This window comes from Benincasa hispida, chromosome 8, assembly GCF_009727055.1.
Source record: "Benincasa hispida cultivar B227 chromosome 8, ASM972705v1, whole genome shotgun sequence".
NCBI lineage: Eukaryota > Viridiplantae > Streptophyta > Magnoliopsida > Cucurbitales > Cucurbitaceae > Benincasa > Benincasa hispida.
This window is the reverse complement of record NC_052356.1, coordinates 16,126,384-16,144,756: the sequence shown is the minus strand read 5'-3', so window position 1 is coordinate 16,144,756 and position 18,373 is coordinate 16,126,384. Positions and strand designations below refer to the sequence as shown.

Below are 18,373 nucleotides of genomic sequence, written 5' to 3'. Positions count from 1 at the left end.
AATAAGAAGAAGAAAAATGGGGGAAAAAATTCCGTTGCCGGGAATCGAACCCGGGTCTCCTGGGTGAAAGCCAGATATCCTAACCGCTGGACGACAACGGAAGTTGTGGTGATTGTTGACTTAAAATTCAATATATTATATACTATTGATAAGACAATGAAGCAAATTGATTTTTTGTAATTACATTTTCTTCCTAAAATATGTTAAACATATAAAATAGCCTCTAGTTTTTTCGTTTTTTTAAGGCACAAACTTATCAAGTTATATGAATTTTATATAACTTCAATTTTATCAAATTACACCTCGAAATTAAGGTGAATGTTGTAATCTTAATCTTAAACTTGAAAAATATTACAATTAATACTTTGATAAGGTTTTATTTCAAAATTCAATGAAAGAAAAAGTATTCTCCTATGTTTTTAATATACTATAAAATATATATGATGCAAATTCGAAAAAGATTTCATAGAAAAATAATATAAGGGCTGAATTTTGAGTTTTAGCAACATTATTTATTAAACTATGGATTCATCAAACTTAAATTGGTCCAAAACTTAATATTATTGAAACTGGTAAATTTATACAAACTTTTACATTGCTTTTTATTAGAATTAGTGAATGAATTAGAAAAATTAAATAGATTATCTAAATTGTAACACCTAAATAAGTCTAATGTCTAATTTTATGCCATTGAAAGTTTAGTGAGAAATTTTTACACCAGTGTCAAGTTATTATCTTATAAAATATTCTAACACATCATTTGAAAAAGAAAAATGTGTTGGTGGGTGATAAGACTTTTATAAATGGATTAATTAGGTTTTATGTGTTAAGCATAAAAAGGAGATTTAACGATACTTATAATAATTTCAAGAGGTCTAAAATTTCAAGACAATTGTGCATCTCTCTCTCTTTCTTTTCTTTGAACAAACAAGTCAACAACGAATTATAAACCAACATCCTTAGATACACATAAACAAACTTCTCAAAGTGAGGATAAAGCATAAGAGAAGAATCATGCTTATGTCAAGAAATTGTGACTCTATCTCACATGGGAGAAAGAAACAACACCAAAATCAATCACAGCGACCTAGCTTCAACAATTTGTTTTTTTTTAAAAAAAAAATAAATAAATTTAGGAACTATTTGGAAAACGGTGACATATGATGTATAGAGTTCATATGTCTATGTTTTGAGTACAGAATTGAGTTCGTTAAGGGTATTTGGTGCAATTCTTTGAATTGTAAATTCTCACTTTCATAGGTTAGAGTCAAAAAGGTTAATCGATCATAAAATAGGCAAATAAACAGGTTAAGGAAAAAAGAGAACAACATCGAAAATTATACTAGTTCATCCCAAACTCGGGACTACTCCACTCTTGAGCAACTGCATGTTCTATTATGATGGAGATTGAAAAGATCTACAAACTTACGCTACGAAACTCTCCCAAATATTCCAACACGAACTATTTAATTTCCAGCACCACAATATAGTAGATTCAGATTAGCACAAAAAAGAAACCTTCAAGAAACCAAGAAAAATATTCACTACAATTTTCAGTAATCACACACTGTCTGCCGTTTTCTTTCTTTTAATTGTCATCTGCTAGGTCACTCACGGCTATCTCACAAATCCCATGCAACATATATATTATGTGTTGATCATAAATAACCTAACCGAGCCAAGTGGATCAAGGTTCAACATTTTTTTTGAATAAAATATGGGTTGTAATTTTTTTTAAGTTTTTTATTTTATTGTTTTTTTTTGTAATGAACAACAATTAACTCACTACATTTCTTTGATGGAAAATTAATTGGAAATTAAAAAATAAATCAAAATATTTTATTCCTGTTATTGCTTTGTATTTTTCCTCTATCATGAAAGTCTTTTTAATTAAATTTTCCCTATCATCTTAACAGTTAACAGTATGTCACCATATTTCTTCAACAATTCTACTTTCAATTCTTTCGAATATTGATGATCGAGAACAAATATTTATTTTATGGTTTTTTTTGTTATTTGTTATTTTGTTTTGTTTTTGTTTTTTTTTTCTTAACTTTTTGTTCCACCATTCAACTTCATACATACTTCTAAGTTCTTAACTCTTATTTGATACGTGGATTCAATTAAATAAAAATATATTTTACAATTTTTTACATATAAATATTACACTTAACATAGACAAAATACTATTATTTTTATAACCAACAACCCTACAACATACTTTAAGAGTCATAGAACGCATGAGTTGAACATGCACAAAAAGTAGGGTTACCATTAGGGTCTATTTACATGTTCATAAATAATAGGGTGTGTGTTTATGTGTGTGTATATATATAATCATGGCCAATAGTGAGCCAACTTCATGCATACAAAAAAAAAAAAAAAAAAGTTCATTAAAATAGCTAAGTTGGTCAGTCCTACCAAGTAGATGCAAACAATACTTCTTCCTGGATTGTGGTGGGATTTTAAGCTTATAATAGACAAAGATGGTTGTTAAAGCTGATTATTGAAGGTGATTTTCGTCAAATCGAAGTTTGTAATCATAGGTGGTTGTTGGAGCCTGAAGTTGGTCGCACGAAGATGGTATTGGAGTTGGTCGCTGGACTTTGTCGTCGGAGGTGGTTGTTGGAGCATGGAGTTAGTCATTGAAGTTGGTCGTATGAAGGTGGTCGTCGAAGATGATCATCAAAGGTGATTTTCGCTGGAGTTTGTAGTCAAAGGTGGTTGTCGAAGGTCGAAGTTGTTCGTATGAGGTTGGTCACCGAAATTGATCATTGGAGTTTGTTGTCGGAGATGGTTGCTAGAGCCCGAAATTGGTCATCGAAGGTGGTTATCGAAACCCAAAATTGGTCATCGAAGTTGGCCATGAGAAAGTGGTCGTCAGAGTTGGTTCCTGGAGTGTGGTAAGGATAGTCACCAATGGTGGACAATGAATGGAGTCATTAAAAATATTGGAAGAAATGAGAGTATAGGTAAGTTGGAGTGAGTTTGTAAAATATATACCAACCAAACTCCACTAACATTTAAATTTCGTGGGTCAAACATTGAGTTGGTATATTTTACCAACTTAACTCAACTCATGTTGGTGAACCAAACACCCTCTTAAAGAAATATGAGGAAACCTTGTTGATAAGACGAACCACTTCCAAACAGTCGAATTCGTTCCAAATATTACACACGTTATTAGAGTAAAATATCAGTCTAGCCCTCACAGATAGTCATAGCTTTAAGAACCTTGACCTCGTTGCATCTTGGGAGGAAGTTAAACTTAGCCAAACAAACACAACCCACATGATCTTGAAGCACCCAACCAAAGCCACTAGCTGGCTAACAGAGTTCTAGGTTGCATCGACGTTCAATTTCGACCAACTCATTGGAGGAGATGTTCAACCACCAATGATGGATTGAGCAGGATATATTTGATTCTCCACAGTGACTTTTTATAAGGATTAAAACGGAAAGATATCATTTCAATAATGAATTTGACAATGCACTATTACTATTTGAGTCATTTGCAACTCTCTGGACAAAAAAATGCAACTTATTTCCAGCATTCCAAATCTACCACGCAATAGTAACGATCTTTCAAGCTCCTTAACAAAACCTCACTCAATAATTTTCATGACATCGAAACCAAATATCCTTGGCAACCTGACATTTCTACATAACATGAGTTGAGGTTTTGATGTTGTTCATGTACAAAACACACAAAAGGTTAGTTTGGACATTTGCCTTAGCTAGGTTAGCTTTTGTAGAAATTATGTCATGGATAATTTTCCGCTAGAGGGGTCTTAGCCTTCCAAGAAAACTTCCACGTATGCATAGAAAAGGACCCCATGGAGGAACTAGCATGATTTAAGCAAAGCCAATCTTTTTTTTATTATTATTATTTTTTAAGGTTATGAGTTTATAATTTTCTCCAATATTGTGATGCAACGTTCTCAAAGAAAATAAAATAATAATTTAACGGTTAACAAAATTTCACCATCTTTTTAGAATTGTCGTTTGCCCATGAGATTAACAATGAAATTGAAAATGACTTAAAATATTAACCAATTTGTTCAACCGCATGTCTATTCATCTTAATAAATATATTTTTGTACTAACAACTTATTAATAGTATTTCCTACGCATCCCTGCTATGTAATCAACCATAATATAATATTTGAAAAATATGTTTTTTTTTTTTTTTTTTTTTTTTTTTTTTTTTTTTTTTTTTTTAATAAAAGTGATCGAGAGATAAAGGGCACAGTAAACATGTAATGTCCCAACCAATTCTTGTACCCAAGTTGGCAAAAGAAAATGCAACTTTTATTACTTTAAAATTGACAAATACAACTCCAATAATGATTGTTTGGCTCTCCTTCATTAAAAATAATAATAATAAAAAAAAAAGTTTAAATCTTATTTTCAACTTTAAATAATATTCTACCGTGGTCTCTAAAATTTTTAAAATATTCGTTTTAGTCCCAAAACTTTAAATATTATTTTATTTTGATCTTTAAACTTTAAAAATGTTCGTTTTAGTTCCTGAACTTTTAGAAAGTACTTATTTTGATCCCTAATATTAAGATTTTGTTAACTTTTAAACAAAATGACGAGATGACTTGTATTTTTTGTGACTAAGCTACCAAATAAGTTAGCTATGTTAAGAAAATCTAGAATTTCAAGTTTGAACAATGTGATAAAGTGAGAGAATTTAAAAGACATTTTTAGTTCAAAATTTTGGTCGTTCGGTATGTTTGTGTGTTGGTTGTTGGTAGTTTACTTTACCTTCATCTTGCTTAATACATCTCTAACCTAGTCATTCAAAAATACAAGTTTCTTCACATTTCTATTGAAGAGTTAACGTAATTAATAGTACGGACCAAAATAAACATTTTTTAAAAGCTTAGAGACTAAAATTAATGTTTTTGAAAGTTTAGGGACCAAAATAGAACAAGATTCAAAGTTCATGAACTAAAATAGGATTTAAACCTTAAAAATTTTGTTTAATACTATTTTGGTCCCTGTAATTTTGACTTTGGTTCCTTTTTCTTTTTTTTTTTTCTTTTTTTTAAGGAAATAATTTGGTTCATTTTGGTCCCTATACTTTTAAAATGTTCATTTGGTCCCTATACTTTTCACTTTGGTTCATTTAGGTCCCTATACTTTCAAAATATTTATTTTGATCCTTGTACATTCAACTTTGGTTCATTTTAGTTCTTGAACTATAAAAAAGTGACCATTTTAATCCTTTAAAAAAGTATAAATGAAAATGAAAGGGAAAAAATGGTCACTTTTGGAAAGTACAAGAACCAAAATAAATATTTTGAAATTATAGAGACCAAAATGAACTAAAAGTTACAAGTATATGAACCAAAATGAACTAAAACCAAAAGTAGGAGAATAAAAATAGTATTTAAACCTAAAAAATTATTAGCAAAAACCGCCTTTAGAGCATATTGGATATTGCAATTTCCCTCCAAACTTATAATTATATAAAAAGAAAATTGCAAAATCCATCCATAGAGTATAGTGATAGTTGTAATTATACTCTCAGACTTCTAATTGTAAAAACCGAATCCTTAAACTCATATAAGTGTTAAAATTGGATCCCCACATTTACATAATAATAGACATTGCAACAATTGTATAAGTTTGAAGGTTCAATTTTTATCATTTGAGATCTAATTTTTACCACTATTATAAGTGTAATTGCAACTATCACCATACTTAAAAATAGTTTTTACAATTTGCCCTTGTATTAAATTTCGCAAATTTATACCGTATTAGGAATTGGGCCTCAATTTTTATTTTAAAAATGAAACCCCTTTTTAACTAATTGTAAAATGGTCCCCAATTTTTTTAAAAAAATTTAAAAATTAAACCCTTTTCCTCTGTTCTTTGTCTGGTGATCTTGTTTGTTCCCATGGGGCAGCTTGGATTCATCTTCTTCAGCTGATTTTTGTTTCTCTGCATCTTGAAGTTTCAATAATGGATGCATTGTCACTTCACCAAACAAGGCATTTTCTTTCACATAATCAGATGGATTTTTATAAAAATGGCTTCAATAGAATGTCATTATAAATGTCTAATAATAATATCAGCTGGTTCAGTAGAATCCATTCAAGCCACATGATAATACTACATATCACGCAGGATTTGTAAGAAAACCCCAGTGTCCAATCAGATTGTATAAAGCCAAGTTGTTGCCACATGCCTGTGACGTTTCCGAGCGGCCTCCCCAATTTCTTATCCTTCTAGTTGTAGCAACTTTGTGTTTCTGGCTCCCAATTACTAAAAAACTAGGCTCCCTACCAGCAAGGAAGTGAGTGGAACAGTGAGGTTGTCATCAATCTCAGTGCTTATGGGGAGAGACTCCGCAAATGCTGAGGCAAGGGACACAATTAAGAATCCCAAAACCATTCTGTTGCTTCCCTCGACATACCCAAATAATGAGAAATAGTACATATACCTGCCATTCACAAATCACAATACAACCTCTTATTTCTAAACCAGCCCAGAAAGATCACAAACACACTAACTCATTATATTCGACGCTCAAATCCGAAATGAGGAGAGAGTTTACCCAACAGATGCGAGAAAACCAGCAGATGCCATTGCCACACTACCAGCTAGTGACTTGTTTTTGTTGTAAAAGATCTTTTCACTTCCAAATCGCCTTCCAATGATATCAGCAAACCCTGAAATAGTAAAGAGTGAAAGTTGTTATGGGTAAGTTCTAAATTTGTGCTTTGGGAAGCGGTAACAAGTTGATGGAGAAAAGTGAAACGTACCATCTCCGGCACATAAGTTGCATATCAGAGCAATTGAAATGGGGGACGTCCTCCAGTAGAATATACAAACTAATGTAATTGTTACAACATAATACAAAGGCCCCTTCAAAAGCTCCCTGATGGATGAAAACATGCTGGTCAGATCAGAAAATAAAGCATAAATGAACCAAATAATGGGCGCTATGCTTTTGTTTTCCGAGTCTTGTCCAACATTTGTATGGATAAATGGTTCTAATTCTTTGCATTCTCTTGGAGGATTATATTTCATGTACTACTATTGAATAAATACTATCAACTATTAATTTTCAGACACGGGAAACCAGTAGATGATATAACAATTGAGCCAAAAAGATTCCAAATGACAAACAATGAATGGAAGAAGAAGCTAACAAATGGAGAGAGAAGTTTTCCTTCGATTCAACATCGTTTGGTAAATTGTATACTTGGATTAATCTCTTTACGAAGTTGTACCTGTAGTCTCCATATCTGCTCATTGACTTCACCGTAGCCTCATCTTTCAATATTCCGAATCCCAAGACGAGCATTCGTATTATATTACCACCGGGAATTAGAGACGCAAATATTGCTCCTCGATAACCAGAACTACGATAAGGAGTAGCATCGTTTGATTCAAGCATATTAGTGCAAATAAAGGAGTAGGAGAAGGGTCAGAAATAACTTCTTTTCAGTCTAAGTTCACCTGAACATAGGCCAGCAAAGCATGAAAGCAAGCCCAATGCTTATATGAACAAGCTTCCTGTTCAATTTCTGAACCAATTATAGGTAAGTACACACCTCTGATAAAAGATCAGAATTGTTTCACATTTTGAAGCCTTGATATTTCCACTGATAATCATTTTCAATTGTCAGAATATGCATAACATTGATTATTTATCAGCACTGTACATAGAACATGTGCCTTGTTGAACAGAACCAATCACTTTCTTATTATAAGAATAGAATACCAACCGCCATAATCAATTTGGAGGCAATCCTTCTAAGATATCCTCTTTTTATTTACTTGACTTTGATTTTTTTTATTATACTTTAAAAAGAATCATATAACAACTTGCTATATTGATTTAAGATTTATCGAGATTATGACTTTTTTGAGTTCAACAATTGCAGAAGTGAAGTGATCGAATAATCAACCTTTCGAACCATAATAGGTGCTTTATCTCTAACACTGGGTTCAGATTGGGCACTGAAGCTATGTTTCAGAGTGCTCTAGACATGACCAAACCCAAACTAAAAGCATCTTTTCTTTGGACAAGACACTTACCACTTAAAATCAATAACACAAAAGTGTTTTTTGAAAACAGTAAAAAATCCTTGAAGTGCCATATGGGAAAGAACTCCCCCACAAACTAGAGCTTTATTGTCCCAAAAGCAGCAGTAGAATCAAACATACTTGTTACTCAGCACTTTTGCCTAAAATAATTATTCAAAAACCACTCTCAAACACGAACCCCAAAGGTTAATCACTAACTAAAACATTTCCCCTGCAGTTTATGAGTTCGTCCTATTGGATTCCTTCCTTAGATAATTTTCTTTCCCTCAAGTCAAGGGGAAAAAAATGGAAAATCAGTGGATAAAAGGAATAGAACCTGGTCGAGGCCACGTTTCGCCGTTTCCGCCCATAATCGAAGCAAAGATAAGGCGACTACGCCGGACAAGGCGGTGGCGCAGATGTCGGAGACCACCGGATTTTCAGGAAACAACATAACTGCTACTGGGCAGTGTTTCCGACGGGTTTTCGACCGAGATCTCAAAGCGACGGTACCGGAGCGGAAGATTGGCGAAGAGATAGAGTTGAAAGAGACGGAAACTGGTGTGAATCGAGAGAGAAAAGTTGGGGAGCTGAGGGGAAAGAAAGGGCCAAACGACCCAACTGACGAGCGGAATCGAAATTGAAGAATTGTACCCATTTTTGGTTCACTTGAAAAAGATGGATTGAACGAGAAGCGGCCATGGAGGCTCAGCATGAACGTGGTCGCTGAGCTTAAGTGGGTTTTGGGGGCAAGGAATTAATGAACCAACAGGTAAATGACAAAATTGGATAAAATATTTAGCCTAGTTTGTTGAATAGATGACTCAAAAATTAAACAACAAACTCGATTTTAAAAAAAAAAAAATGTCAAAGAATCCTTTGTTGATGTGAAATTCGGATGAGATTATCAAAATCACGTGAAAAAATAGTCTCGCTTTTGCTCATCTCACTCTCTCTTCATTTTCTCACTCACAAAATCACTCCTCTCCCTCGCTCTTACTCATCGGAGTTGGTCGTATTGGAGCTGCCCACATGGACTCGTTGTACCATAGAAGAAGAAGACGTACAGAGGAGAAGAAGTCGGAGAAGAAGAAGACGACGTGCAAATGAAGATTTCTTGCATTGGAGAAGAGAAAAAAAAAAAAATGCACTGCATGACATCAGCAAAGTAACATTTAACATTTTTTCAAAAACTAGGTCCTTTGCTATTTTGGACCTTTAAAATGGGTCTTTTGGATAATCATCTCCTAAATTTTAACATATTACATTTTTACTCCTATCCTAAGATTTAACTAAAAACTAAAAAAACACTCTTCATCCCTAAATTTTTATGAAATAACAATTTGGTTCATGAACTTTAGTTTGTAACAATTTAGTCTATATACTTTCAATTTTGTATTAACTTAGTTCGGAATAAACTACGTAACAATTTACTCTCCAACATAAAAAAATATTAATAAAAATTAGGTGCCAACTTTTATTATTTAATGATGTCAAGTTTGTATTCTATAAAAATTGAACCTATAATTAGTTCATCGATTTATTTATGTAAAAAATCTCATTAAATCTTAACACCAATTTCCATAATATGGACTAGATCATTACAAATTTTAAATAACAAGGTCTACATTTTTATATAATAAAGTTTAGGAAATAAACTTTTACAGAATTGAAAGTATATGAACTAAATTGTTATAAATTAAACCAAAATTCAGGGACTAAATTGTTATTTCTGTAAAAATCTAGGGACTAAAAGTGATTTTTAACCTAGTTTTTATTTGGTCTCTAGTTATCAAAATGTAACATTTTTATCCTTGAGTTTTGAATTTAGTTTTCAATTGGTCCATAAATTTTTAGATTTTACACTTTATCCCTAAATAACTAATGTTTGCTTTTAGTCCTCCATGTTAACAAATTAATGTTAATAGTGATATAAATTTAATGAAAACTAATTTAGTAAATACAAAAGTAATACAAATGAATAAAGGTGGACATTGGTGAAAAATCATGTATAAAAATGTAAATTTATGAAATCTATGGACCAAACATAAACTAAACTAAAATATCAAAGGTAAGAATGCAACATTTGAAACCTAGAGACCAAATAGAAATTAAATTCAAAATAAATGAATAAAAATGTAACATTTTAAAAATCTAGAAACCAAATGAAAATTGAATTTAAAACTCAGAGGCCAAACAAATATTTTAACAATAAAAATGTAAGACCTAGTATAGACATGTCGTGTATAGTATTCAAAATGTCTTTGAATTTTAAGTTTAGGTCATATTCACCTCAACTGAAAGTTAATCCATCAATGGTAAAGTAAAAAGTGGGTCTCAATTGATTAGGTTTGTTGTCCTTTATATGTATTTCATAATCATAATGAATCGTGGGACCTGTCTCCAAATCTATAATCAAAACATATAATCCAATTAAGGTAGGGAAGGTGCTCAATCTGATTATGCTTGAGAATTACGTAGGACCTACTTCCTTTAAACACTAACAATTTACCGATAAATGTGATAGATTTGTAATTCCAAGTAAACACGATTAAAAGCAATCCAATTACGTTTGTGATCCAAACTCATTACGATTGATCCATCAATGAAATTTCATTACGACTATGCTATTCTTCATTACAGGTTGGTAATTGTGGCCTTAGTTTTAATTATAACTTGTCATTTGAAAAGCTTCACTTGTAATGCATAAATTGGCATTAGAAAAAGGCAATAAGAAAACTTCACCTTAGTAATTACGAACTCAAAGCACATATATCAACATGTTGTTGTTCTCACCCACATGATTTATAAGAAAGTTTTCAATAGACTACAACTAAACACATTTAATTTTGGAGTTTCGATAATCTAGTCACCAAAAAGGAAAGTGAACATTGTTAGTATAGGTAGTAGCTATAAATTCTTTCAAGCCTTCCTTAACCGTACTTTTGTATTCTCGATGTCCTTCTCTTTCTAATGTAATCTCGATTAATTCATATACTCCTCCTAAACTCAAGTGTTACATGAACCATCAATCTTGGAAATGATAATTGTTGTCTTTTCTACTAAAGATGAATAAAAAAGAGTTGATTGATATGTAGCCAATTTGGACCTAAAAAATAGTAAATATAGAGTCATAGTCTTAAATAAAACTCAATTTAAGATTTACCAAAAATAAAAAAGAACTCCTCAAATGGACTAAAAAATATGTTATATGTTCAATTAATTTGACCATATATCTTCAACCAAAACGATTATCCTCATTTTTCATACGTGGAACTGAAAAACTATAATTTTGAAGATATTTTTTTTAAAGATTATAAGGATAAGAGATCGAACAATCAAACCTTTAAAATAGTAAAATAATAAATAGATCTACGTAGTCTTGTTAATATATTCAATTTTAGATGTTTCTATTATATTTTATTTTGAGGATGAGACTGTTCTCAGCTTCTTCAAGTATTTTGTTGACATATCAAATGAAGAGGGGGATAAATTATTAGGGAAAAGAAAGGGAATGGGAAATGGAGAGGTAACCGAAGAAGAGGATCATCTAGGAAAAATAACTTTTGAAGGAGATAGAAATTTGGCACATCATAAATCATCACATTATTATTTTAAATTAATGACAAAATTATAAGTTATTAAGCTTGATACTAATTACCATTAACCATGTATCCAAATTAATCCTAAATTAAAATTGAAAAAAAGAGAAAGTCAAACATGAAATAATGTCACGTAAGCTTGGTTTTGCTAAATTGGATTAGATGGTATTTTAATCTAAATTTAAATGAACCCAAAATAAAGCTTATCTTATGACAAATCGGGCGACCAAACAAATGTCTAAATTAAAAATATGTTTTTGAAAAATATCTAATCCTATTTTTCATTTGAAGAAATGTTCAAATGATTCTTTTAATTTCTCTAATTTAAAATGAATCAATCTACTCCTCTAAAATATTATTCTATAATCTAATAACAAAATCAAATCAAAATAAAATATTCAAAACGAAATCCTATAACTATGGAATTTAAAACAAATCTAACTAAATAAAATAACCAAATTTGACAAATCAAGTATATTATTGCAATCAAATGTCTACGTTGTGGAGTATTTAAAACAAAATCTAATTGATCAAAATAATGAAATGAATAAAGCAATTCATATATAAAGTATGATGTTGTAAACGATCGAATTTGAAAAAGTGTTTTTTAGATAATAAAAAAATATCTAAGGCATTAGAAAAACTTGTTCTTTTTTTAAAGAACATATAAACTAAAAAAAAATACATTGTTTTTCTAAAATTGAATTTTAAAAAGGAAGTTTGTAACACAAGTACCTGTCGGGATTTATGGTGGTGATGTAAAATCTAATAAGAATCAAAACAAATAATTTCTACCGTGAATAAGTGTCTATTAAACATTATCACCCCGCACATTTTCAACTCGCTTGTGAATCAAACCAACATCCCGAAGTTTTCACCTCTCTAAAAAAAACATAAACTTGCATCCTTCCCTATAAGTGCACATGTATTTTGCACCCTTATAGATGTGTGTTGTTAGTTAATTATTGGGTTTGATGCCTTAAATCTCATGGATTTCATAGTTTGTAAATTATTTGTACCCAAATTACTTATTTAATAAAACAAAGTGTTATTTTATGTGATATTTAGTCTACAATACTCAAATCCAAGATCCTAGGTTATTTAAATATAACTTCACCATGTATATGGTAACATACAAATGAATCGTGTTTAAGTAATAACCTGAATTGTATATGGATGTTGGGTACATTATCCTAACGACACTATGAATACTGTAAGAAGGAGGAAGAAAGGGTGACTAAATGATCGTTGTCAAAGACTAAACGATCGTTGAGAGGTGGAGGCTAGACGATCGTTGGGGAAAACGCTAGACGATCGTTGAGAAAAAGGCTAGACGATCATGTCAAATATCTAGACGATCATTAGGAAAAAGATAAACGATAGGGCAAGCGTCTACACGATAGAGGTAAGCATGTAGACGATGGGGTAGAAGACTGCACGATTGGGTTGAGCGTGTAGGCGACAAAAAGTACATGATAGGATGTAGACGATCGGGTTGAAGTGTACACGATAGGATGTAGACGATAGAGGAAATTTACTATATGATAGGTAGAGAGCATAAACGATAGAGATAATTGATTAAGACGATCAACCTTCATGACCGGTATTACTCGTGTAGTGCTATTTATTAGCATAAGAAAAGTCACATGGCAAAATATCAATAATCTACAATAACAAATATGAAAGAGAAAATACATAATTAATCACTAAATAGTGGAACCTGAAGCTGAAGGAGAAAATGCAGAAAAATGAATGGAAAAATCTTTTATTTTCTTCAGTAACATTGCACTCATTTATCATCCCCTCGCAAGCAAACAAGGAGCTGCGACGACTATAAGCTTGGTTTTCAAATTGAGAAAGCGAGGACTCAGTAAGGCTTTTGTCATGATGTCAGCGAGCTGATCCTCAGAGGGAAGGAATCGAACTAAAAGCTGTTTGGAGGCAACCTTTTCTCTGAGAAAGTGAAAATCAATCTCAAAATGCTTTGTCCGGTTGTGAAGCACAGGATTGGCGGCCGTTGAGATTGTCATAAAGCAGCAAAGGGGTGGAGATGTTATTGACACCAAGTTTAGTGAGAACTGATTGGAACCATATAACCTTAGCAGCAGTATTGGACAAACCACGATATTCTGATTCGGCACTGGATCGAGAGACGACCTTTTGTTTAAAGAAGCTCCATGAAATGAGGCTTGAACTAAGGAAGATATAGAATCCACTCGTGCTTCGCCTGTCATTCGGGCAACTGGCCCAATCGGCATCTGTGTAGCAAGTTAAAGCCAAAATAGGGGACTTTGTTAGAAAAATACCATGATTGGTCGTGCCTTTGAGGTACCAAAGGAGCCGTTTTGCTGCTTAAAGATGTGAAGTGGTTGGGGCATGCATGAACTGATAGAGCTTATTGACACTGAAGCTAATGTCTGGTCTGGTCAGCGTACAATATTGGAGAGCACCAACTAGGCTTCTGTATTCAGAGGGGTTATCCAACGATTGTCAATCGATGAGGGACAATGAGGTGTCAACATCCATTGGAGAGTGAATTGGCTTGCAGTTAGTGAGTTGTGCACGTTCAAGAAGACTATGAATGTACTTGGACTGAGACAAATGTAGGTAATCTGAAGAGCGAAGCACCTGAATGCCAAGGAAAAAAGATAAATCACCTAGATCTTTAAGTGCAAATTGAGTATTCAAGCAAATGATGAAGTGCTAAATAATTGTAGGGCTATTTCCAATAACAATAATATCATCAACATAGATAAGGTAATTAAATTATGTGAGTTGCGAAAAATGAACATAGATGTATCAGACTTTGCATTAGAGAAACCCCATTGTGTCAGACAGGTGTTGAGCTTGGAGAACCATGCGCGAGGACTTTGCTTGAGGCCATACAGTGCCTTGTGTAGCAGTAATATGCGATCAGGGTGTTTATCACTGATGAAACCAGGTGGTTGCTTGATGTATACTTCCTCAGATAGATCGCCATTGAGGAAGGCATTGTGTACGTTAAGTTGTCAAATGATCCAATCTTGAGGTAGAGCAATCGACAGAACAAGTCGAATGGTAGTAGGCTTGACTACTGGACTGAAGGCCTCAAAATAATCGATGCCATAGTCTTGGTTGAAGCCTTGAGCAACCAAACGAGCCTTGTAACGAGCAATCTCACCAAATGGAGTTTGTTTGAGTTTGAACATTCATTTTCTACCAATAACTTTGCGATCCTAGGGCAGAGCTATGAGAGACCATGTATTATTTCTGATGAGAGCTTCATATTCCTCAAGCATTGCTTGTTTCCATCTTGGATGAAGGAGAGCTTCCTTGTAGGATCTTGGTTCTGTTTTATCCAAGTCAGTAACCTCGGACACCCAAGCCTTTGGTTTGAAAATGCCCATCTTGGACCGTGTAATCATGGGGTGGTTATTGGTTGTGAGGGGTAGAGATGGTGTTGGTTCTGAGGTGGTAGGAGGGTTGGGGTGTGGGAAAGTAGGGGGAGTTGGGAGAGCAGAGGTAATTGGTGGTAAGGGAGAGGAATAATGGGAGTTGGTGGATCGATTGATGGTTCAGGTTATTGGGAAAGATGGGGAAGGGGTTGGTTGAGAGGTGTAGATGCAGATGTGGGATGAGAGAATGAGGGTGGTGTAGAGGGAGGTAGGTGGAGGGAATAATGGTGATGGACATTGTTGCTGTCGGAATTGGCAGTGACCTGATGTAAGGGAGAAGGGCTGACTGGAATAGGAATGGAAAGAACTTGAGAGGAAGAATGTGAGGGAGAGAGACTGATGGAGAGTTGTCAAGGAAAGGGAAAACGGTTTCATTGAAGATGACATGCCTAGAGACATAAATTCGACTGGTTGTGTGATGAAGGCAGAGATATCCTTTATGCAAGGAAGAGTAGCCTAAGAACACACACGGATGAGATCTATATTGGAGTTTATTGTCATTGAACGGCCAAAGGAAAGGGAAGCAGGTGCACCTGAAGACTTTCAGGAGTTGGTAATCAGGAAGTTTGGAGTATAAGGTTTCATAGGGGAATTTATTTTCAATGAGAGGTATAGGTAGTCGATTGATAAGGTAGATGGCGGTATAGAAAGCGAAGAGCCAGAAGCTATGTGAAACAGAGAAGTGAGCAAGCATGGCTAGACCAACTTCAACGGCATGCCTGTTCTTTCGTTCGACAGTGCCGTTTTGTTGGAGTATGTAAGGACAAGATACACGATGAATTATGCCGAGTTTATCTAGTATAGGAGAGAAAGCTTTGAACTCCCCTCTCTATCAGTTTGGATCGATTTAATAGTGCTAGAAAACTGATTCAAAATCATATCTTGAAATTTAAGAAAACAGGGTAGAACTTCAGATTTAGTTTTCATTGTATAGATCCAAGTGAAATGAGAGAAAGTATCGATAAAAAGTAAGAAATATCTATCTCCATTTACTGAATTGATCGGGGAAGAACCCATACATCGACATACACTAAATCAAAGGGAGAGGGTGAAAGAGAATTAGACACTTGAAAAGGTAAACGATGGATCTTGGCCATTTGACAGTGTTCACAAACTGATACATTTGACTTATTTTTGTACTTCAGTTTGCATTTGGACAAGACAGAATGAACTACTGGAGAGGAGGGATGTCCTAAGCGACGGTGCCACAAAGAGAAATCTGTGAGTGCTGAGATGAAGGCAGTTTGATGAGATAAGGAATGGATAGATCGTGTAGCCGATGAATTGACAGAGAGCTTGTATAGGCCACGATCAAGTGTGCCCCGGAGGAGTGTACTCTTGGTTTGAAGGTCCTTCACAACAAAGAAGTCATGGAAAAATTCAACATAAGCATTATTATCATAACATAAACGACCGATGCTAATTAGATTTCTAGATATTGAAGGTGTGTGAAGAACAGAGTGAAGGTGAATCGGAGTATACGATGTAGATGAAAGGAAAGAGAAGAAACCGGTGTGAGAGACGGGAAGGGACTTACCGTTTCTTATGACAACTTGTTCACCACCATAATAAGAGACAGGTTGTTGGATGTTGGACAGGCCAGGGGTCATGTGATGAGTTGCTCTGGAATCCATATACCAAACTTCATCGGGATGATTTGTTGTTGGAACAGGGGGAGTAGTAATGTAGGATAGCGGCTGAGTTGGGGTTGGTATTGCTTGAGCAAAGTGAGCTTGGGGATGTTGAATAGTTCTATATTTTGGATTGTCAATATTATAGCAAGACAGTGCTGTATGGCCAAACTTGTTACAGATTTGCCATTGTGGTCGATTGAAGGATTGGGATGGTTGATGGGTTGTTGGTCGTGGAGCTCGGGTGGGTGGTCTATGAGATATATAGTTTGTGGCAGTCACAGTAGAGAAAGGAAGGTTAAGGAGAATACCTAGAAGAGATGGAGAAATTCGGAAAGATGACCTGGTAGTTTGCGGCCAGTGAGGACGTTGAGGTTGAAGTGAGAGCTGGGCGACATTGGCTTGGATCTATTAAAGTTGGTCCATAGCAGACTGGGATTTGAGCCGACAGTCAAAAGAAATGAGGAGGCTGTGGACATCGGCGATAGATGGGCGACCAGTTCTGTTCTGAATGGAGGTCACGAAAGGATTGTATTCAGTGCCAAGACCTTCAAGGATGTATGCAAGGTGATCACGGTAAGACAGTGGTTCTTCGATAGCAGCAAATTTGTCGGCAATGTCTTTTATCTTGGCAAGGTATTGAGAGACGCTAATTCCATCCTTTCATTTCTTTTGGAGTTGAGAACGCAAAACCATTATTCGGGTTGTGGAAGAGGATTCATAGACCGTTCAAAGTGCTTCCCAGATTTCCAGTGCGGATTCGTATCCGACGATTTCTCTCATATTATCTTCGTTGAGAGAGGAGTAAAACCAGCTCATGAACATTCGATTGCACTTCTGCTAATAGGAGAAATGGGGATTGAGTTGTAAAACCAGCTCATGAACATTCGATTGCACTTCTGCCAATAGAAGAAATGGGGATTGAGTTGAGTTTGCTGAGGGTTGAGGTATTTTGGTGGCTAAGGATAGGTCCGTCAATGAAGCTTTCAAGGCCATAGCCCATGATAAAGTTGAGAAGCTGATTCTTCCAGAGAAGGTAGTTTGAATCATTGAGCTTGACAGTGAGGGATTGGGACATGTGAGGGAAGTTTGCGACGGGGGATTGTGGGGAAGGGATTAATCGGTATCGAATTTTGAAAAGGATGAAGGTTAGGGACACCGACGTAGTGAGGCTGAAGGAGTGGTGTTGGAGGGCCATATTGCGGAGGGTAGAATAGATTTCGAGCAGGGGGAGGATGGGCTCACTGAGTAGCGGGTGGGTTGAACGACGGAGAAGATATAGAATAATTGAATGAATACCACGGTTTGATGTGACTGGTAGGGTAGAGTTTTCTTCAAATGTTCATGAGTTTGACGCCATGAGAAAGGGCATGATGCTTTAAAGCTCTGATACCATGTAAGAAAGAGGAAGAAAGGGTGACTAAACGATCGTTGTGAAAGACTAAACGATCGTTGAGAGGTGAAGGCTAAACGATCGTTGGGAAAAAGGTTAGATGATCGTTGAAAAAAAGACTAAATGATCGTTGTTAAATATCTAGATGATCGTTGGGAAAAAGGTAAACGATAGGGCAAGCGTCTACATGATAAAGGTAAGCGTGTAAATAATGGGGCAGGAGACTGCACGATTCGGTTGAGTGTGTAGATGACAGAAAGTACA

The 18,373-nt window shown here is 34.6% G+C and overlaps 1 protein-coding gene and 1 non-coding gene across 2 annotated transcripts; both read right to left on the bottom strand.

Moving 5' to 3' along the window:
* Nucleotides 1–29: 29 nt before the first annotated feature.
* On the bottom strand, nucleotides 30–101 carry TRNAE-UUC. Its single transcript has one exon. It is a non-coding gene; the product is annotated as a tRNA-Glu (tRNA).
* A 5,912-nt stretch (nucleotides 102–6,013) lies between these two features.
* Nucleotides 6,014–8,735, bottom strand: LOC120082414 (probable phytol kinase 3, chloroplastic). The gene is made up of 6 exons (XM_039037574.1): nucleotides 8,387–8,735; nucleotides 7,480–7,547; nucleotides 7,251–7,382; nucleotides 6,780–6,895; nucleotides 6,572–6,686; nucleotides 6,014–6,457 (listed from the first exon to the last, which is right to left on the bottom strand). Exons 1-6 carry the CDS (start codon nucleotides 8,705–8,707, stop codon nucleotides 6,280–6,282), a joined length of 930 nt encoding a protein of 309 aa, XP_038893502.1. The 5' UTR covers nucleotides 8,708–8,735; the 3' UTR covers nucleotides 6,014–6,279.
* Nucleotides 8,736–18,373: the final 9,638 nt, after the last annotated feature.